The sequence below is a fragment of the Aethalodelphis obliquidens genome, unplaced genomic scaffold, assembly GCF_003676395.1.
Source record: "Aethalodelphis obliquidens isolate GAN/ISIS:26980383/991018 unplaced genomic scaffold, ASM367639v1 scaffold53, whole genome shotgun sequence".
NCBI lineage: Eukaryota > Metazoa > Chordata > Mammalia > Artiodactyla > Delphinidae > Aethalodelphis > Aethalodelphis obliquidens.
In genome coordinates this window covers 3,859,411-3,881,612 of record NW_020837997.1, presented here as the reverse complement: position 1 = coordinate 3,881,612, position 22,202 = coordinate 3,859,411, and the positions used below count along the sequence as shown (strand labels likewise).

Sequence of the window (22,202 nt, the reverse complement as noted above, 5' to 3'; positions counted from 1 at the left end):
AGTACTATACAGAACACTGAAAAACTGCAAATGACTGACCTGTGCAACTGAGCAATCCAGTATGATGCAATACTATGCAGTCATTACAACTGATCCTGTCCTCAAAGTTTTTAATGATATGGTAACATTCTCTCATTAAAACATTAAGAGGGACACAGAATGCTAAAGACAGCACGATCCCTCTGTAAGGTACTTCCTATTTTTTACTATATATGTGCTGGCATTTACACACGTGTGACATGTGAGTGAAGAGGTGGAGGGGGGGGTGGGGAGGAGAAAGTCCTGAAGTGCAACATTTGTTCTCCTGGGGTTGACAATGGCCACTGCCATTATCTTCTCTTTTTGTATTCTCCAAATTTCCACAATGAACAAGTATCACTTCTTTTTTGGGGGCGGGGGGAGGGCAGTGTGCTGCACGGCTTGCAGGATCTTAGTTCCCCGACCAGGGACTGAACCCAGGCCCCAGCAGTGAAAGCGCCGAGTCCTAACCACTGGACAGCCAGGGAATTCCCCAAGTATCACACACCCACACCCACCCTGCCCCCCACCGCCCCACCAGCCTCCAACCGGCACACTTAGGTTTTGGGCTGGCCTGCGGGAAAGGACTGCCCTGGAGTCTCAGCTGCAGCAGGGACCAGAGTCGTTGTGTTACCCAGAAGTATTTTTGGTGGGTTAATATATTTTGTGGAATAAATGTTCCAAAGTCAAATGCACCACAGAACCCTCCCTGTGCATCCAAGGCCAGCACTCCAGAAACCTGCTGCTAGGTCCTGCCCAGAAAGCCACCATCCAGAAACCCAGGGCAACCAGGAGTCCAAGCAGAACTCTTCTGAGAAACGCTGCTCTTAAGCCATGACACTTTCAGGTCTAATCCCACAAATCGTTGAACACAGCAACTATTTACTCCTTCAGATTCTCTTTCGAATGTTACCCTTAATACGAAGTTTTTACATGGTACTATCACTGTGCATACACGCGTACTCTCATATTTGACTTTCCCCACTTATCTCATGTACTTTCAAATTTCCCAGAAAAGGAACTTCTGACCAGTCTATGAGTTCTTAGCTGTAATCTTAAACATGCTGAACAAAAGTATCTCTGGTTTGTTTACAAATGCTCTCTGCTCTCCAGGAGGGCCAGATTCTTCTGCAGTTGGATGAACTCCCCTGAGCTGACTCTCCTCTAGAAGGCTCTGACATTTGGGCATGTTTATAACTCATGGTCAGCTGCGTGCACAGCCGGCTTCTGTGTTTTGTTTCCACCAACAACCCAGACTTCCCAGTTCCGACTAGTGAGATGGATCTCATGATGGCGCCTCTTCTTCCTAGAGCAACCCCGGCGTGGGGGTGAGGAGGGAGACGGGACACTTGGTCCAATGAGATCTCTCACCCATCTCCTCCTCTCAGCTCTTTGTGCCTACATTTCACTGTCCAATTACTGACGGACACAAGACATATTTAACTTTCATCCTAAGGCCAGCACATAAATAATAAAAAACAGGACAAATGGTATGGGGGCTGACCCAAGGACAACCCAGGGAAGGTGGGGCTGTGGCAGACTGGGGAGTGACCACCTGAGTGTCTCCACCTCCCCCGGTTGTTCCTCAAATGCCATCTCCTCAGAGGCCTTTGTTGCCAACCTCAGTTGAAATCTCAGCCCCCGCCCAAGGGTCCCCCTCCTCCTGCCTGCTTTCTCATTCTGTTTTGCACTTTCTACCATCTGACCTGTCTAAGCCAGAGGGGCTGGGAAGAGGGTGCCCAGAGAGCAGGGAATGAAGGACACTGGGTGAGCAAGAAATGAAGTCAGTGTGCCGCGAAAGGTATCAATACACTGTAACAGCAGAATCAGACATTCTCTATGGCTGGAAGGGAGAGGGGGTGAGTTGGCAAAATGAGCATCTATGCTCACAGGGTCCACTGACGGCACGGGGGTGGGGGGCACTGCCTGAACAGGTTCTGTCCCCCATTTTGGGTCAAGGGCTGAGAGTTTGGGTATAGAGGGTGGAGACACCGAGGGTGATTAGTATTTATCCAGGGCTATCACTTGTTCAGGGCATCCTATTTAGTGAACAGAAGAGATGAAGCTGAAGAGTCCGAGGCAGCACGTCTGCAGGTTCAGGGCCCTTCTGCGCCATTACCTGTGCGTGTGCACGTCTTTGTTCAAAACAAGGAAGGGATGGACCCAACCCCAGCGAGGTCCCTACTCCGAGCCCCACGGGGTCTGCCCACCTGTACTCAGGGGCGCCTTCTTCCAGTTGGAGGTGGCGTTGCCCTTGCCAGCGCTCACGGCTCTCTCGGAATGTCTGCCGGTCCTGCTAACGAGGGCTGTGGCCGAGGCTGCATTCTGCAGTTTGGGTGACTGGCTGAACGTGTGCAGGATGCCTCGGGGCGTTGTGGCCGAGCCCCGGGACAGCTGGCTGGAGGCCTGCAGTGGAGAGAGGGTGCAACAGCTTGTGTGGGGAAGGGGGCAACAGAGGGCAAGATGCTCAGCGCAGCCGCTCCTTGCTCTGGCTGACCTCTTCCCACCCACACGGGATCCCTGAAGTCCAAAATCAGGAGACTAGGTAAGTTACACCGAGGCGGGAGGGTAGGAGGAAGGGAAAGAGAGAGAGACACACACAGACAGACACAGGCAGTGTGACAGTCGGCGACTGACGTGGTCACGGTCTGGGATGTGAGGGCCGGTTGGTGGTTCGGTGCAGGGGGCTCCCGGCACCGCAGTTCTGACCTGTAGCACAGCCCCGTTACTCCAGTCGCGGGCCTCTCCTGAGCGGAACGCCAACTTACGCCGGGGTTTTATGACCTACACAAACGGGGGTTGAAATCGAGGTCAGCACTGTCCAGAGTCTGGCCAAGGGTGATCTAGAGTGACCAAAGGGCAGCAGCTATGGCCGCTTGAGGCCCAGTCCCCACAGGATAGGCATTTCCTGAGGGCAGCGCAGCCACCCACTACGTAGGGATCTTGAGAAGATGTGTTTATTAGTGAATTACAAATGACTTCCAAGGACACAAAAAATTGCCAACAGGGAGCTTTGGGTCTATAGGGGGTGGGAAAGCAAAGCATTAAAAAAAAAAAGCAGCCAAAAAAACTTGATTTCAAACTTGCTTCTCTCCTTAATTTAGCTAGAACATTTCTTCCGAACGCCCCTTTTGTATCTCAATGTGGCTTTCAGAAAAGTCCTTTTAAACAAGAAGTGCTTGTCAGCCGGCACACTGCAAGTGAAAGCTACAAAATCTAAAGAAACTGCAAATTAGTATGTTCACCACCAAACACCACCATTAAATGCAATTTAGACGCACAGTTAACAACCAGGCAGATGATCGCCGAGTGTGGGAGAGAATTTCTGAACATCCTGCCTGCTAGCGACAACTCCCTGCCAAGGGAACGAGGCCCCTCTCCTGGAAGGCGAGGCCACCCAGCCCATGCTCCCAGGCCACAGCTCTGGCTCCCATACCAGGACTCTCACCTGCTTCAGCGCAGGGTGTGGGGCGGCAGCAGGCTCGGCCTTGGCCTGCGCGGGGGCGGCGCCCTGCTGTAGGAGGCGCTGCTCAATCTCCTGCTCCTGCTGTAGCGCCTTCACGAAGGCGGCCTTCAGGCGGCTCGTGTGCTCCACCTTGAGTGCCTTCTTCTGGTTGGATGCCATGCAGTTCTCGCACATGATGGCGCCGCCCTTCTCCTCCCGCCAGCGGCATGTGAAGTCCGTCTTGCACTGTGCACACATGTAGGGCTCCCGAGACAGCACAACGGCGGCTGACATCCTGCCCGCTGCAGGGAGAGATGGGTGTGCCGCATGTCAGAGGAACAGGAACACCACAGTAGGAGCCCGGACTACCCCCCGGTGGGATATGGATGAGGGCAGAGCAGGGGCAGCACCCTGGGCCATGTGGCCCAACTGGCATCAGGACACCAAAGCCTCAGTCAGTGTTCGTTAGGCAAACACATATTGGGTGCCAACTGTGTGCGGGCACTGGGCCAGCCTCGGGAGGCTTTGCTGGCAGAAGCAAAGTTGAAGCACTTAAGAAAACACTGTGAGTTAGGCACCCTTGATACCAACTCTCAAAGACATCAGTGCTGTCAGCTTGGCTTCTCCCAGTCATCTTTCCTACCCACAGTGCAGACATTTCCAACCCTCCCGTACTGCGTCACCAGTGGAGAGGAGATGGTGACCACTCGAGGCCCCCACCTTGTGGTGACCGGCACCCATGCTAGTGGGTGAGTTAACAGAGGACCAGTCATCTAGGCGAGTGCTTATGCCAACAGGCACTGTGCCTGGTGCCTTGTGGGTATCAGGGTGTCCAATTCTCACAACAAACTTCTAAGGGGCACACCCCACCCCACTGTCCTGAGGAAGAAACTGAGGCCAAGGAGCTGAAGTGACCTGTGCACAGCTGGTCAGCGGCAGGGCCAGGACACATACCCGGCTGCCCTGGGAAATGGGAACTTGGTGGCTCCTTGATCAGCTACAGGAGGGGTGACTGGGTAAGCCACAAAAAGCACCTGCTGAGGTGTGGGGTCGATACTTTTTTTTTTTTTTGCGGTACGCGGGCCTCTCACTGTTGTGGCCTCTCCCGTTGCGGAGCACAGGCTCCGGACGCGCAGGCTCACCGGCCATGGCTCACAGGCCCAGCCGCTCCGCGGCATGTGGGACCTTCCCGGACCAGGGCACAAACCTGTGTCCCCTGCATCGGCAGGCGGACTCTCAACCACTGCGCCACCAGGGAAGCCCTCGATACTTTCTTCAATGTATATATGTTTGCCATCCAATGTGCAGTAAGGGGTACCTTTTGCACTCTGTTCCTATCTTTTCTGTGTCCAGCACTCCTGAGTTTAGTTGCCTCTTGGCATTATGGACCATGATGCCGAGAGACCCTTAGCCTCCCCATCCCGCCTTGGGCCTGGCCAAGCTGCCCCTAACTGCTGAGGGGCTGTGCAGGATCTGACTCTAGGGGGGAGACCTGTCACTCCACGGAGCAGATGGGATGTTGCCTGCCCAAGCTGCCCAAGGCTCAGGGGTCTACACTGGGCCCCCAGCTCCAGCCCCCAGCCTACAGCTAACACGCTCTGGTAACAAGGGCACTTTTGCTTTCACACATCCAACCCCAGAGAATGGGGTACCTGCTTCCCAGGTAGCTGCAGCCTGCGTGACCAGTGCCAGAACAGACACACCAGTGCAGGGCTGTACTCAGTGTCCACCTGTGGCTCTGCGAAGTGTCAAGAGACACCTCAAGCAGGACTCAGAGCCTCCTCCCACAGTTAGGTCCTGTTTTTTGACAATAGGAGAGGGAGACAGACCCCTGATGAGAACAAGCGGAGACAGACTGGTCTGGGAGAGCGGGTGCCCAGCACAGGCAAGTGTAGGATGGGCAGGCATCGCCTCCTGACTCAGGCCTCCTGCCTGCCGCACTGCACTGGCCTTATAGCAGCATTTTTGCCAACTTAACCTTATCATGAAGGAGTCATTGAAGAGATCCAGACACATCCAGGCTGTGTCAGAGCCCACACCTCTCCCCACTGGGCCTGGCTCTGGTGCCCCACAGTCCCTCAGGTGGAGTCCACCTGGTCATCCCCTGCCCTGAAGAGGTTACAGCTCTGCCTCCTTCTCAGCTCTGAGCATCTGACGAGATCACGTGGGGTGGGGATTCAGGCTGGCTGCCTAATAAATGCCACCACGAGCTCAATCTAAGGGCAGAAAGTCCTCAGTTTAGCATCTGCTGGAGGCTCCCAAAGGGCCAACCTGACCTCTCACCTTTCAGTATCGTTTTTGCTCACTACCTTATTTATACTCTTTTATTCCTAAAACCCTCTAACATGCAGGTGTGCTTTCCAAACTACTTCCAAGGAGGGTAATAAAATGATCCTGGCCCGGGCATAGGTGTCCCTCTCCCACTTTGGAAACTAAGAGTGCTTGAGGCTCTGCAGAGTTCCACCTTTGCCCAACTCTCAGAAGTGGCCCCATCAGAAAGAAGGTGCCTATGGTACGTTTAAGAAATTATCTAGGGCAGGAGGGAGAAATCAGGAGATTGGGACTGACATGTAAACACTACTATACATAAAACAGATAACTGACAAGGACCTACTGCATAGCACAGAAAACTCTACTCAATATTCTGTAATGACCTATATGGGAATAGAATCTAAAAAAGAGTGGATATATGCATATGTATAACTGATTCACTTTGCTATACTCCTGAAACGGACACAACACTGTAAATCAACTATACTCCAATAAAAATTAATTTAAAAAAAAAGAAAGAAATTATCTAAACCTCACAGCAAGCAAATAACTAATGACAAGATGTCATCCACAATGCGCCCCACAGCTGTGGGTACACAGCAGACATGCCAACATGTGCTATGCATGGAAAACAACTTGCATGATGGAAACTTCAGCAGCAAGAGATAAAAACGGCCCCAGGCCCAGGGACTCCTCACCTTGCGTCTCCAGCAGGTTCTGCACCACCTCCTCCAGGCCGACCAGGTAGATGAATTCATTGTTGGCAGCACTGGGTAGGAAGTTCATCTCAGGGGCGGGGGGCTTGGGTGGGGGGATTTCAAGCAGCGTCTTCTCCAGCTGTTTGCGCAGTGCAAGCTTGGCGGCTGCCTGCCGACTGGCTGGAGAATCAGCAGAGGTGACCACGGAGGCCACGCTGGTGGGGGTGGAGTTGGCCTGAGCAGAAGTGGCTGTCGTTCCTTTCAGCGATGCTGCGGAGGGCTTTTGGGAGACAATGACCTGGTCAGGGTGCTTGAGGCGCCCACCCTGAGGAGAGCCCAACCACGGCACCCACAGCCCACGTCGGCACCATTTAGCTACACTAAGTCCTTATGAAAGTAGCTCCAGGTCATCAGCACCATTAGCTATGCTAACAAATCCTTATAAAAGTAACTCAGGACTTCCCTGGTGGCGCAGTGGTTAAGAATCCGCCTGCCAATGCAGGGGACACAGCTTTGAGCCGTGGTCCGGGAAGATCCCACATGCCGCGGAGCAACTGAGCCTGTGAGCCACAACTACTGAAGCCCGCGCACCTAGAGCCCGTGCTCCACAACAAAAGAAGCCACCGCAATGAGAAGCCCCCACTCGCTGCAACTAGAGAAAGCCCGCGCGCAGCAACGAAGACCCAATGCAGCCAAAAAATTAAAAAAATTTTTTTAAGTAAAAAGTAACTCAGAGCTGCTTGACATCAACAAGCAACAGGAAAAGCGCCATTAAACTAATTGCCCTATGAGATGACCAATCTTATAAATACACTTGTTGAGGTTTAGCTGATATCCAATTAACTTTAAAACCTGTAATTTGCTACACTTTGCCACCTGAGGACACCCATGAAGCCATCACCATGACAGTGGGTAGCCCCTTGGCAACTGTCCCCCACCCAGGCAGCATGGCAACTCTCCTGTCACTATGGCCTGGCTCTCCTCCCAGCACAGGTCTGGGTGGCCTCCTTCCTCAAAAGGTTGCAAAGGTGGCTCACTGTGGCATCAATGGCATTTCCCTCATGAGCATCTTTGTGTGCCCCTGCACTTCACCTTTCCTGACCCTCACTGCTCCTGCATCATTTATCATCTTCTGCACCCCAGTGGCTGACCCTCCACCATCTCCTTGCTCCAGACCACTTGTCGCCCAACGTTATCAAATGCTCTCCCCCAAACTTGGAGCTGACCACGCCAGTGCCCTTAGCTTTGTGGCACTGAAGACACTTCTGGAAATAGAAGGAAAGCTGTGTACACCATCTCCAGGAAAATGCACACACCTGACAACTTGTATGTAACACATCATGGGGCTCAGGGAGCCCAGGACGGTTGCCCAGACCCCCCGCCCATGGGGTCTCCACAGTGGAGCAAAACTCCCCACCATAGAGGATGCCATCACAGCACCTTGGCCTGTCTACTCCAGCCTCTGATCAGCCAGTTCCTCCCTGCCCCTTTTGCAGGCTCCCCTGGCCCCACAGGGAGCACAGCCACAGGATCCATCCACCACTGCCTGCCTGGTTCCCATCCTCATGGCGTGAGAACAGGGTATGGCACACGGTAGTAATTTGATCCGAGTTTATGGTGTGGATGAAACTGCCTGCCCGGGACGTCCCCATTTGGGTGGCAAGACTGTACTTGAACCTGACTTTAGAAGAGGCAGGGACGCTGCCCAGAGCCCTGCTGGCCATGATCTTATCTGAGCAAGGCGGGCAAGGATGCACCGTGCCAAAGGAGGAAGAGAAGCTAACTTGCACATCAACAAAAGCCCTTGCAAACCCAGTAATTTCATCTGTCAATGAGGATCATGCTTCAGCCTGCCCGCCCCTGGTCCCATCTTCCCCGCTCTGTTGGGTGGCGACAAACCCTCCCCATTTCAGAGGCTCTGTATGGAGGTGAAGGGATGCGTGGCTAAGAATAGATGCCCTGGTGCTGAAAGGACATTTGCAGACCTTCTCCGCACGTTTGTGCCTATAGAGGGGGAGGGTGCGGAGCGCTCTGGTGCCCCACCCTGAGCCTTCCCTATGTCAGCTCAGATCTCCACCCCTCCCACTCTCGGCAGCTATCCACCTCTGCTAGATGGCAGTTGGCAACGTAAGACTCCTGCCCACGACTTTCATGCACCAACTAGCTCCAAGGAGCTACAGTAACACCGTCTGCGGGGCTGGATTATCCAAGACCTCACCTGGCTCCAAGGAAGCAGGCAAGTCACGCCAAGCCACCCTGGAGACATGACTGGGTCCCAGGACTGTGGGCCATCAGAGGGGCAGCTGCGGGGCACACATATGACCCTCACCTGTGGGATGTTGACGAGCAGACTAGTGTTGGGGACGTTGGTGACGCGGATGAGGCCCTGCTGGATGATCCTCTGTCCCTGAATTTGCACACTGGGCACAGATGCCCGGGGAGCCAGGAGGAGCGGTGGTGGCCCTGTGCTGGAATGTTGTCTGATGTTGTGGATCTGCTGTTAGGGTGTAGTGGGGGGAGACAAGTCAACGAGAGGGACGACAGAGGGCGCCACAGGGAAAGAGCCCCCAACCTGAGAACTAGGAAGGCTCATTCTCGAGAGGTGGAGGCTGCCTGGGGCTTCCCTTAAGCCCTCACTCCGCTTACCTGGGCCCCCCTGACGAGTGGGGGCATGACGACCTGTGAGCTTGCCTGTGGCCCTAACTTCGAGGACGTCTGCTGCCCGCCACGGACCAGGGGTGGTGGGATGACACTGCCAGGCATCCGAGTTGAAGAGGTCTGTCAACAACACCAACCCTCAGATCTTACATGACTTTTTAAACAAACAGGTTTGCTGTTTTTGTAAAAGCACATACTCATTACCCAGAAAAAGGTGGTGGCGGAGAAGGAAGGGCAAGCTTGGACGAAGTGAGAGAGTGGCATGGACATATATGCACTACCAAATGTAAAACAGATAGCTAGTGGCAAGCGGCCGCATAGCACAGGGAGATCAGCTCAGGGCTCTGTGACCACCTAGAGGGGTGGGATAGGGAGAGTGGGAGGGAGACGCAAGAGGGAGGGGATATGAGGATATATGTATACATATAGCTGATTCACTCTGTTATACAGCAGGAAGTAACACAGCACTGTAAAGCAATTATACTCCAATAAAGATGTTTTAAAAAAAAGATTAAAAGAAAAATTAAAATGTCAAAAAAAAAAAAGGGTGGTGGCAGAGAAAATAAAAGCTAAAATGCCTATTTATTCAAAACACAAAAGAACCAGGAACAGACTCTGACAAGAGCCACGCCAACCTGGGCTCACTCAGGCTTACTCAGGACTCTGGCCCCACCACAGCAAGAGTCCAGCTAACTGGGACCAGTACCACCCGCCTGCTGGTCTGAGCTGGGGGCTCAGGCCTGTTTGAGGGGAGGTGGGCCCCTGGCCTCTCTGTCCTATGGCTGGAAGTGGGAGACCTGCCCATCTCACCCTGTGGGCAGAGGAGGCTGTGAGCCGGGCTGGGACAAGGCCCCACTGGGCCCTCCAACTGCCCTGAGAGAGTCAGGCAGAAGGGAGCCCAGTCTGCCTAGAACCTTGGTCCTCTCTCCAGTCTCTCTAGGGGTGGTCATGGGAGGGGCCCTCCGAGATCTGTGTGATTTGTTTATGATGTCAACAGGGGCCTGGGTTGGGTATGGGAACACAAGCATGCTTTATTTTTTGGGCTCCCACCAGACGGCCTCTAATCAGAAGAAACGAGCGGGCTTTTGCAGAAACTGGATCAGGGCTGCTCAGGAGCATGACGCAGAGGGAACACTGACCTGAAGTGATGGCTTGCCGGAAGGAATGTTCTGGGTGCCCCGTACAAGCGGGGGAGGGGTGGTCACAGAGCTCCCAGTGGAGCCTGCGGGCTGCAAGAGAGCAGGACATGCAGGAGATGAGAGGGTCACCAACCCTGCTCCTCCCACACGTAATTCTGACAGAAGAGCACTGCTTTTCTTCCTCTTCAAAAGGCATCAGGCTCTCAAACGTTCTGCTTCCCGCCTGCCACGTTCCTTGCAGCAGGAACTGACATGTTTGAAACAGATAAAGGGGATTTCCCTGGTGGTCCAGTGGTTAAGACTCCAGGCTCCCAATGCAGGGGGCCCAGGTTTGATTCCTGGTCAGGGAACAAGATATCGCATGCCGCACCTAAGAGCCCACATGCCACAACGAAGATCCCGCGTGCCACAACTAAGACCCAGCACAGCCAGATAGACAGATAGATAGGTAGGTAGGTAGGTAGATAGATAAATAAATAAATAAAAATAAACAAACAAAGGACAGATCTTCCAGCACCCTTTACCCCCCCACCCTGGGGGTGCTTGGCATCACTGTGGTTCAGGTGCCATCTCTGCCCTTCAGGGGACAAAAAAGGCTGGTGGTGGAGGCTGAGGTGAAGGACCCCAGGCTTAGGTTAATCCCAACCCTAGTGAGAAAATGTTGGGTCCAGGCACTTTATTCTTTTTTTTCAAAAAAAGATTTATTTATTTATTTATTTTTGGCTGCATTGGGTCTTAGCTGCGGCACGCAGGATCTTCGTTGGCGGGACCTTTCATTATGGCCCGGGGGCTTCTCTCTAGTTGTGGCATGTAGGTTTTCTCTTCTCTAGTTGTGGCACATGGGGTCCAGAGCGCGTGCGCTCTGTGGTTCGCAGCATGCAGGGTTGAGGCACGCGAGCTCAGTAGTTGTGGTGCACGGGCCTAGTTGTCCCGCTGCATGTGGGATCTTAGTTCCCTGACTAGGGATCAAACTAGGGATCCCCTGCATTGCAAGAAGGATTCTTCACCACTGGACCACTGGGGAAGTCCCCAGGCACTTCTTAAAGTCACATATTCCACCAGAGAAGGGACACTGACAGACTTGGTTCACATCATCAATTCTTAAGCAATCAACAAGGAAACAAGTAATGAGCAGGCTCTGTCCATCGGGATATTAACAGATGGCAGGCTTGGTCCACTTGTTTACCAGGTGGGGGTGGGGGCTCAAGCAAATCCCCAAGTCAGACCAGTGAGCGTCCCCCTGTCCTGCTCCCTTAAGGGGACACATGTTCTACACACTGTACTGCCTGAAGTGCATTTACTTTCTGGTTCACTAAGAGAGTGGTTAGAATATAAGGAAGGGTAGTTTTGTCACCGACCAGGAACCTTCCCAGAATGAGACACCGAAAAAGGACAAAACAAACTTGACCTTGCCTTACATGGTAAGGTGCATTTAGAAGCAGCACAAGGAGCCTGAGGCATCAGGGGAGGTTAACAGGAGTAGAAGCTCTGGGGCCGGGCTATGGTGCACCCTGTGGCATTCAGCAATCTGTCCACAAAACCACAGCGGCCCCTGCTGGCCAGAACATTCATCCACAGGGCAGAAGGCCTTTCTGAAAAGGGGTCTGAGACAGAGCTGTGCTTCCAGCATGGTCAAAGATGCCTGCTCTCCATTTCCTTGATGGAGTCTACAGGGAATGAGGTTTACATACTCAGATCCAGAACATACTAGACCAAAACGTACTCTGATATCCTCTAAGCTAAATCCAAAACATGAACTTGAGTCTGCAAATTTCCAATTCAGACCCTGTTCCTATGCCCCTAAGGAAACCTGACCCCTCATGACCAGTCTTTCTGGCTCCTGGGGCAGCAGTGGGCCAAGGAAATGACCATGGCTTTCTGTCCCTGGTTCTAAACGACTCTCACTGACCACTGAGGAGGGAACAGACGCGCACATACCTTCTGGGTGGTAGTTTCCTTTTGTATTTGACTCTGCCGCAACTTTTTCAATAAAACGAGTTTTGCTTCTTCTAATCTTAACTCTTCTTTTAGTTGCTTAATCATCCTTTCTCGTTCTTCAGGACTGCTTTTCTACAAGGGCAAGAGAACAAGGGTTGAGGGGGAGAGCTGGGGGCCGGCGAACACAGGCTGTTCCACTGCGAGATGGTTCCCCAGCATGGGGACAAGGCTCACCATGAGGGCCTCAGTGCTGGTCTCCTTCAAGGCATCCTCGGTCAGCCCATTCACCCTCGGGCTCGCAGGCTGCTCGTTGTCAGAGAGTACGATCACGTCGGGCGAAGGGGCTCTCCTCTCGGACTTCATGTCACTGTGGAACAGGAACAGTCACAGGTTACTACCAGAGCGTCCCGACTGCGCTGGACGGCGTCCCCTAGAGCCCCACCCCCACACTCCGCAGATGCCTGGATTCAGACGCAGACACAACAAGGTGGCAGCAAGCAGGGCTGCCTCACCAGACCTCCCCACCACCTGCCCACCCAGGCTGCCTTCTCTCACCGCACTCACCACGGGGCACTCAAATCTGCCAGTTTGCGGCTGAGCCCTTCAAAAGCCGGGACTGTTCTTGGTAACCACTTCTGTGTCCCCCGGGCTGAGGATGCCTACGTGTCTGAAGGTGACACCGTTATTTTGAAAAACACCACGGCTCCTATCTCTACCATGTAGCTCAGTACTGAATAAAAATACTGGGTCCTGAATCTTGGGCCTCTTGCTAGGGCTCCTACCTGCCCGTGTTGGAAGCCACCTGATGGGGCGTCCAGCTCCCACGCAAATCAGCCTTTCTTTGCTAAACCCAGACTCGCTAACAGCCCTCACGCCCGTCCCAGGAGACAGAGGGGCTGATGCACATGTTGCCGGCCTACATTCTAGCTCCCCAGCATGGGGTGCCATCACCTCACAAGGTGGCCAAGGCTGCCTGCTAGATAGTCCTTCCTGGGCTACACGTGGCCTCTTCACCCTGCCAGTGGCAATGTGGCAGTAGTGGCTGCATGTTTTGAAACCGACTGGAACATGGAACATTTTCTCTCACAGATCTGGGTACTTTCCACCCACCTGATCCACTCACAAACTAGTTCCCAGCCACCTCTGCCCATTACCCTCTGCCCTCTTACGCCAACCCTACCAGCCAAGTCCCCTAGGACATATATGCACATCTAGTGATGCTGGACTTCTGCTCTGGCATTGCTGACCCCACACGTAAGGACCAACAGGTCCCAGAGACGGTGCTTAGTCCCGAACCAAGCAGCTCTGTTTGCTGAGGGCACAACATAAACTTTCCCTTGAGATATGGCCTCAGCATTTGTGTCGAAGGAATCAAATCCTTCTATCAGCAGGAAAACCAGCCAAGGACTGAATGTGTCCACTAGGTGGCACTGTGGCCCAAAGAACAAACTCGATGAAGTTAACTGGGAGTAACACCTCAAAGTTGTCCCATTCCTTCCGGCTGAGCGGGGACAGAGTTATAGATGGAGGACTGGTGTTTTAACAGCCCACTCAACTGCCCTTTCGATTCCCAGAGTGAGCTGTGTCTTCAGGGAAGGATGGGCACAGAGGACCAGATACTGCATTCCCTAACTCCCGTAGCCCCTCAACCCGCAGTGTGCCTCCCCAGGCCCCTCCTAGAGCAGCATGGCTGCTGCACCTCAACAATCCCAGACCTGACCTGATTTAACCAGCACAGCTGCTGGATGGTCTTCCAGAAAAGAGACCAGGAGAGTGAACAAAAAAAGGCTTCCATTTCAAGGTATAGAATCCCCTCACTGTGGTTAGCAGCCCACGTTCTCAAGTCCAGAAATTGGCTGGCTGTCTATAAAGTAACCCGGGATGTCTCACTAGAGCCTCATCAAACTAAAAACCAATGCAATTCGGGAAACACCACACTTTCAAGTCTCCGTGTCTCCCTGCTGACTGCCAACTCTGCCCAAAATCAACTTTAAAGATGACCTCGGGGGACTTCCCTGGTGGCGCAGTGGTTAAGAATCAGCCTGCCAATGCAGGGGACACGGGTTCGAGCCCCGGTCTGGCAAGTTCCCACGTGCCGCGGAGCAACTAAGCCCATGTGCCACAATGTAGCCCCCGCTCGCCGCAACTAGAGAAAGCCCGCGCACAGCAACGAAGACCCGATGCAGCCAAAAATATTAAAAAAAAAAAAAAAGACCTCGGGGCTCCAATTCCGGGTTCTGTGGACACGCACACAGGCACTAAGCAGACACGAGGCTCCAGCACAGGAGTGCAGCCACTGGTCCCAGCCCAGGTGGGTTCCCAGGCAGCTGGCTACACACGGGCAGAGGAGCAGCCCAGGCAGAACCACATCTGGAGTTACAAACTACAGGCGCTTCCTGAGCAAGAGCGCTCTGAGACAACGGTAACTTGCAGGGATTTATCACTTTTTATCACCTCAATGAGGATGTGCACGCCTTCCAAAGGTGAGATGTCTAATAAAGCTCAAATTTGCCTGAGGGAAGAGGGTAGGGTTAGGGACTGGGACCATGTTGAAGCTGAAGCTCCCTGAGATGGCCACTCTGACCACAGCACTCCCAGGTCCCATCTTGGACTGAGACTAATCAATAACTCGTCCAAGAGATGACATCACCTCCCATCAATGATCACTCAGCATCCCAGCAGCCAGCAGGGAGTGAACTTCCTGTATGCTAATCAGGCCACCAAAAAGTCATGTGACAAAGGCATTTCCCTCTTTAGTCATGTGACCCTTTAACTGTGCCTTCCAACGTGAAAACCATGGCAACAGCCAGTTCTAACCAGTTTGTGACACGCAGCCTTCATTTTGAGAAGTGAGGTAGGGTTCAGGTGCTGTCAGGAAATGGAGGCGCCAGCTCACCCTGGGGCTGCCGGGCTGCAGGCATTTCCTGTGTGGTGCCGGCCCGTTCGATTGTTACAGGGACCTGAGTCACCTCTTCCAAACACAGAAGGGTCACCAGCCCCGCTAATTTCCAAGATGAAAAACTTTCCTAAGTTCAATTTTAAAGCAAAGGTGCTTCAAGGCTCTCATTACTTTCCCAGAGGGTTCTTTTAATTCAGGGAAAAGAACACGCATTTGACAAAGGCTCAAAATTATTGTGGGCATTCTTTTTTTAAAACGTATTTTAAATTATAAAACCATTTAGGCCAGGAGAACAAAGCAGAGGAAATCTAGCCGAACATGCCAGGGGAACAGTTGTAGTGGCCAGGTGTACTGCCTCAATCCAGGGCAGCTGCCTGGGCACCAAGTTTATTTAGAAGCTATATGATTTCAGGGCAAATTCATTAAGCCTATCCTGCCCATCTTGGGAACCCTTATATAAAATATTATGATCCGGGGACCTCCCTGGTGGTCCAGTGGCTAAGACTCCACGCTACCAATGCAGGGGGGCCAGGTTCAATCCCTGGTTAGGGAACTAGATCCCACATGCTGCAACTAAAGATCCCACATGCTGCAACTGAGACCTGGCTCAGCCAAATTAAAAAAAATTATGATCAGAAGAGATTTTACATGACTGACAAAAATCCCTGGAAGCAGGCTAGGCTGTTAGCAAAAATGGTCTCACTACCTCCTCCCCTGTATACCGGCCGTGGCTAAACAGAGTTCTGTTACCTGCCCAGAACTTTCACCAAGTTTCCTAAAGGGAAGGCAGGGATTATAAACTTAACTCATGACAAGATCCCTCCATTCACAGCACCAGACTACCATCCCAGCTGCTAACCAATTAGCGGTCAGTGTGAGGTTAATATTTACTGTCTCACTGGCCTGTGCCAGGGGAAGCAGTCTCAAGGGAATGCAGCTCTGACCTTTGCTGTTCTCAATATGGGCCTGCCTGATGTCTGGGGAAGGCACACTTGATCCACACTCATTCATTTACTCACTCACTCCAATTTGCTGAAAGCCAACCTAAGAAGCAGGTGCTTTGTCAGGTAGTGGGGAGAAACCCCTGGATAAAAGCAGTTCCATCCTTAGGGTCGACCAGGATGGGCAGACACAAAACCAGGAGGGGGAGGGGCAGATGGGAGTGGACCACCACCTGCCTCAGCCCACTGAGCAGCAGAGCAGCTTCACCAAGGCACGTTACTACCCCAGACCTGCTTGATCAAAGCCTGCACTTTTATAAGATCCCTAAGATGCCTGCACACACTAGGGAAGCCGGGGACGAGGGTGGGCCAAATGAGGCCTGGGGACAACAAACTGCTCCTCAGGGCTAACCCAGGGAAGACAAGCAGCGCTGGTGGCCAACTACTCCCTGATAGAACCCTCCCTCTTCCCCTCATCTTTTGGGCCTGGCTGGGCAGGGAGGGGCAGGTGGTTGCTGTTTGCTGGGTATGGCAGGTGCAGGGGAGAGGCTTTTCCAGACCCAGCGCCAGTTTCAGCAAACATTAGTCTTGGCCCCACCAGACCCTCCCCCAGGGCATTCCTCCCTCTAGAGCCCATTCGGCCCTCCCAGGCCCACAGCCTCTCCAGCCCTCAGCCCCTGAACTCCAAGTTGCTGCTCACATGTACGTCCTGTCGTGAGCTCCTCCCACCCTCACCACCATCCCCTCCAAGGAATGTTCCTCCGTCATATTTCTCATCTCCCTTGTGAGGCCCAACTCACACTTCAAGATGCGCTTCAAACCACCTGTGCCCTCAGAAAAGGCCCCGGCTGGCCAAGCCCCGCCCTGGGACCGTGGTCAGCACTACCCCACTGTGCTCACGGGACCCGCCCCCGCAACAGCGTGCATGTCTGGGGCAGCCTTCTTTGCCCTGCCTCTAACTGTCCATCTTGGAGGCAGGGAGCTTAGGGCAAAACTCTGGGAGCTTCCACTCAAGGGCAGCACAAGCCTGAGCAGAGGCACTCCCGTGACAGAGACCAGCTCACTCACCCTCACCTCAGCAAACTATCCAAGAAAGTGCCTTGCCCTCCTACAAGGTGCCATTATGGCAGCCCTGCGCTGGCTCAGTTCACTCTCCCACAGCCTCCCAGGGTAATGCTGTCATTGCGCATTTGATAGACGGGTTCCCCCACCCAGGGCTGGGGCCAGAGGTCACCACAGGCATAGCAGCCAGGGAGCCATGGTCCCACCTGGAGCCATCTCCACAATGCTGGGGCCCTACAGCTCCCGGTGAGGGCCAGGATGCTCCTAAGGTGGCCCGACAAGCAAAGGGCTTCCCACCTCCCCAGAGCCAGAGGGACAGGACCCTCCTCCTAGTGCCATGCTGGGTGGTGGACAGGCCACAGGGCTTCCTCCCAGAGCAGGCACTGTGCACCAAGCCTACACACACTGAGGGGAGGGGGAGAGTCACACCCTTACAAAACCTCTCACTTGGTTCTGCCTCTTGCAAGTGAGAAGCCCAGGGTAGGACACTTCCCCCTCTGTGCCCCCTACAAGGATGGGGACAGTAATTCCTGCCCCACTGGGTGGGGTTTACTGCGTGAGGTGAGACCTCAGTGCCAAGGAGGCTCGGATGCCGTAGGAGGCCATCAGGGCAGTTCAGGCCCCAACCTCTCCTGAGGCAGTAAGGGGCTGCTTGTTGTGAAGGTCAACTCGGCACACAGCAGTCAATTGGGTAACACGTGAATATTCTCAAACCCGGTGAAGACAGAGATTGGGCCTGCTCTGTGGGTGCTCAGATGACACAGCTGGTATGCACCTACCTCCTCCTCTTCCCTGCACCTGGTTCCAGGATGGGGCCTATGAGTTCACAAGGAATCTGCAATGCCTGTAGACTGACCGATCACCTCGCACATGTGAGCAGCTCTTTCCACACGCACACAGATGCTGCACTGGTAAAGGATGTGCAAACTCACTTAAAAGGATTTCTGGGGCTTCCCTGGTGGCGCAGTGGTTGAGAGTCTGCCTGCCAATGCGGGGAACACGGGTTTGTGCCCCGGTCCGGGAGGATCCCACATGCCGCGGAGCGGCTGGGCCCGTAAGCCATGGCCGCTGAGCCTGCGCATCCAGAGCCTGTGCTCCGCGGTGGGAGAGGACACGGCAGTGAGAGGCCCGCGTGCCGCAAAAAAAAAAAAAAAAAAAGGATTTCTGAATTCTGTGTCATTATGTCTTGTCAAGCACTAGGCCCTGGAAGTCCAACTCCTAACCTATGAGTCCAGGACTCTGGTGGATGTTAAGGAGGAGTCCTAATACACCTGGTTGACAAAACCCTGTACAGAGGACCACCACACTACACCCTTACGAGGCCATCCATTCAGTCCTGAAGAGCACCGTGGAGGTAGCTCATTCCAAGTGATCCATGCCTCCCCATGCTCACGTCCTCGTGTCCGGTCCTATCCCCAGGATCTGGGTTAGTTCTGTGGCTCACTCTCTGAGGCCAGGAGTGAGGAACATAGAGGAAGCAACGATGCAAGCTTTTGAAGCAAGGTCACAGCCTCAAAAGCTTGTGCTTGTGACTTCCCTGGTGGCACAGTGGTTAAGAATCCGCCTGCCAGTGCAGGGGACACAGGTTCAAGCCCTGGTCCGGGAAGGTCCTGCATGCCGCGGAGCAACTAAGCCCGTGCGCCGCAACTACTGAGCCTGCGCTCTAGAGCCCGCGAGCCACAACTGCTGAGCCCGCACACCTAGAGCCTGTGCTCCGCAACAAGAGAAGACACTGCAATGAGAAGCCTGCTCACCACAACGAAGAGTAGCCCCCCTGCTCACCGCAGCTAGAGAAAGCCCGCGCGCAGCAACAAAGACCCAACGCAGCCAAAAATAAATAAATAAATAAAAACTAATTAATTAAAAAATAATAATTAAAAAAAAAGCTTGTGCTTGGGCCCTTGGAACATTTGCTCTGAGAGACCACCCCAGAGTAGGATGCCAAACTAGCTGCTTGCAAAGAGGGTCACAGACACAGACACAGAGATGGGTCCAGCCATCCTACATGAGTAACCAAGCCACTGGGGACACCCAATCCAGCTGACGTGGGACTACAAAGATGAGAACCCAAGAAGCTGCACCCAGCTGGAACCAGCAGACCTGACAGATGATGCTACACCAATACAGTTACTTTAAACCACTAAACTAATGGGGCCGGCAGCCCAGCTCTGCCCCCAGCGAGCTGGCCTACGCCACTATAATGCCATGGCCTCCCTCAGACTCAACAAGGCCACCTACTCTAGACACTACAGTACCCTGGGAGAGAGAAGGTGGGAAAGAAAAGGTTTACTCAAGTAACCATCCCTGCTGAACCTCAAATCCCCCCAAAAGGACCAGCAGTACTTCTCTGCACACAGAGGCTGCCCGGGGCAGATGCAGACTTGGGAAGGGATTGGAGCATAGCTCTAGGACTGCCCAGCAGGAGCACAGGGCTGCCCAACAAAGAAAAGGGGGTGTATATACAGAAGGTCCCACAGGAGAGGAGGGGGCCATCCTCAGGTCTGGGAGCCACTACCAGCGGCTTCAGGCACTACCGGGAGTGGTGTCTGAGTCAACGCTGGAAAGCAATTCCATGTACTTAATCCAATGAGCACTCCCATTCCAGAAATACTTCTAGAAACGTCCTAAAGAGAGAAAAATACGACGTTTATCACCAGTTCCCAGGTTAGTCCTACTACCTGGTAACATTTCACTGACAGTTCCCAGTTGCATATTGGGCATCTCCGCAGACACACACCACTGGGATCTTTCACAGCCGTTTGGGCATGGGAGCTGCTCACTGGGACCCCATGACACCCCACCCTCCTTTCCCAAGGGGCCCCATCCATTCAGACACACCCGATGTGATTAGAAAGGGAACCGCTGCATGCAGACACAGGTGCGCCCCAAAGCCGAACACTTGCTTGCCCTTGGGGTTGGTAGGCACTGACGGGTGCCTGGTCCCTGCCGCGCCCCCCAGAGCCCACCTGCTTCCCGCCAGCCCCAGCCCCTCAGCTCCCTCGGCTCCCTGGGCTCCCCTGCGCAATTCCCCCAATTCCCCCTCAACTCCCTTCTTGGCATCCATTACCACTTCTCCCAGCACTGTAACTTGACACCCTGTTGGCTGGGATGTCAAGACAAAAGCCCAGAGCCTGCTTTGTGGGGGCCAGGAAGTCAGAATACATTTTGCTTCTAGGCCACAGAGGCCATGGAGGTGAGCAGCTGGGACAGGATTTTTGAAACCCAGCCATAATTCTTCCTGGAGACTCCAGGTCCGGCTATCTCTCTGGGACTCCATTATGGCCCACCCTGCCATGGCAACAGCCGAACATCTCGGAAGAAAGGAAGAGAGCAAGTGTGACCAGGGTCTGGTCCCGAGAGCCCATCCCCCAACCAGGGCCCCCAGCACAGAGGCGGGCAGTCCCAGGGCAGAGGCAGCTGCAGTGGAAGAGCACTGTGCCATCAGTGGCATCCAGCCTGTCCTGCTGGGGATCCTTCTAGGAACCCAGGAGCCCCCAGAAGTCACACAGCCTGGCTAGGGAGACCCAGAGGACCTCACTGGGACTGGAAGCAGGGATAGGGGCCAGTTTTGGGGGCATGCAGAGTCGATGGAGAAACATGCCAAGAATGGGCAGAAGGGAGTGTTCCCTGGGCCAGCAACTGGCAGTGGCTCCACAAAAAGACCCTGACATCAAATGGCAATGGGACAGCCTGCAGGGCCAGCACCCACCCAAGGAGGTCACTGCAGCATGACCCTGCCAGCAGGCAACATGTTCCAGTCGGGTCACCACCAGGAAGGTTAAATCCGATTCAGCACGCTCTCTGCTCAGAAATTTGGAAAGGGGCACTTATTAGAAATGACCACATAGTCAGAACTGAAATGCTGACTTATGTCAGATTTGGGAAAATCACCCAGGACATTTGCTGACCCTTTTTGATGGCCATCCCTGTGCCAACCACCAAGATGCATGCTTCCATGTGATCGTCTCAACTGCTCAACTGTCACCCACATCACCCACATCCACAGGTGCGGAAAGAGTCTTAAGAGAGTGATTTCCTGAGGCCACACACCCATGGCCTGCGGATAACCTGGGCCCACAGCAGGCCCAGCCTCCTATGGACCTCTGGCAGGCCTGGTCAACTCTGGCACGCCAAGGTCTGCCAGGTGTACTCCACAGTGCACTGGGACCTGGGCCTCCTGTCCTAGTCAGACCAGCTGGGCACCCATAGCCTGAAGGGGGCTAAATGGCATCCCAAAAAGGAGATGCAGGGCAGGAAAGGGTAGGTCTCACATAACTGTCAGCTGAGGCCTCTAACTCAGGTTATCAAATACCATTTTTGGACTAGGTTAAAAAGGGGAAAATATTTTTATTTATACTTGAAGGATGCTGGATAGCCACCAGCATCTGCATGCCAAGTCTCTGAGGTGATAAAGAGATGACAGTGCGAGGACATGGATGTGGTCCTTGGACTTGACTGGGAAACAACTCTTACTACACATGGACCGCTACCTGCTTGAGGAAGCTGCGTGGGGTTTCAGCACTCGGGAATCCAGGCTTCCAAAGGGCCTGGGCCTGGGGAATTAAGGTAAAAGGAGTGTGGGACCCCTCTGCTGGTCACAGCACTATCGCTAGCATCGCCTCTTTGCTCTGTCACCGTACCCGCATGCCAGGCCAACGTTCCTCCAGGGAGAAACTCAGGAGCACGCTGCAGCACGGAGGGACTCCCTACACCAGATGAACCCAAACACACCTCCTGGGATGCCAGCTTCCTCACTGACTCACAGCAAGTCAGCTGTGTGCAGATGAAACCTCACTCGAGAAACAAACACTGTTTTCCAGCTTGCAATGACCACAAACTCTTGTGATAAATAGAAAGTGCTCTATTTGCCTGGAACTTTCTTGCCCCCTCTTAAATATCTGTGTTTCAAACTGCTGGGTCCTGCCCCTCCACGCCCTGGCAAATCCCAGGGGATGTCCTCCCAGCACGGCTCAGGTGTCCCCCACCCACCCCACCTGACCTGCTCTAAGCAAAGCAGCTGTGAGACTCCGCCCAGGTCAGCCATGAGGACTCTGGGGGGCTGGGCACTCGTCAGTGGCTCCTGGGACCTGGCCCAGTCACCAAACCTCAAAGAGCTTCAGTTTCTTCATCTGC

The 22,202-nt window shown here is 53.7% G+C and overlaps 1 protein-coding gene across 9 annotated transcripts in view; it reads right to left on the bottom strand.

The window, feature by feature from the left end:
• Positions 1-22,202, bottom strand: part of GATAD2A (GATA zinc finger domain containing 2A) — a 100,993-nt gene that overhangs the window by 3,811 nt on the left and 74,980 nt on the right. For 4 of the 9 annotated variants that reach the window (XM_027084822.1, XM_027084821.1, XM_027084824.1 and 1 more), the window contains exons 4-12: positions 12,402-12,534; positions 12,168-12,299; positions 10,230-10,319; positions 9,079-9,210; positions 8,762-8,929; positions 6,433-6,712; positions 3,467-3,765; positions 2,620-2,802; positions 2,229-2,424 (exon numbers count right to left, since the gene is read on the bottom strand). In XM_027084822.1, the coding sequence (XP_026940623.1) occupies positions 2,229-2,424; positions 2,620-2,802; positions 3,467-3,765; positions 6,433-6,712; positions 8,762-8,929; positions 9,079-9,210; positions 10,230-10,319; positions 12,168-12,299; positions 12,402-12,534 (1,613 nt within the window). The remainder of the gene's footprint in view (positions 1-2,228; positions 2,425-2,619; positions 2,803-3,466; positions 3,766-6,432; positions 6,713-8,761; positions 8,930-9,078; positions 9,211-10,229; positions 10,320-12,167; positions 12,300-12,401; positions 12,535-22,202) is intronic. The other 5 variants (XM_027084829.1, XM_027084828.1, XM_027084823.1 and 2 more) reach the window with 4 other exon arrangements.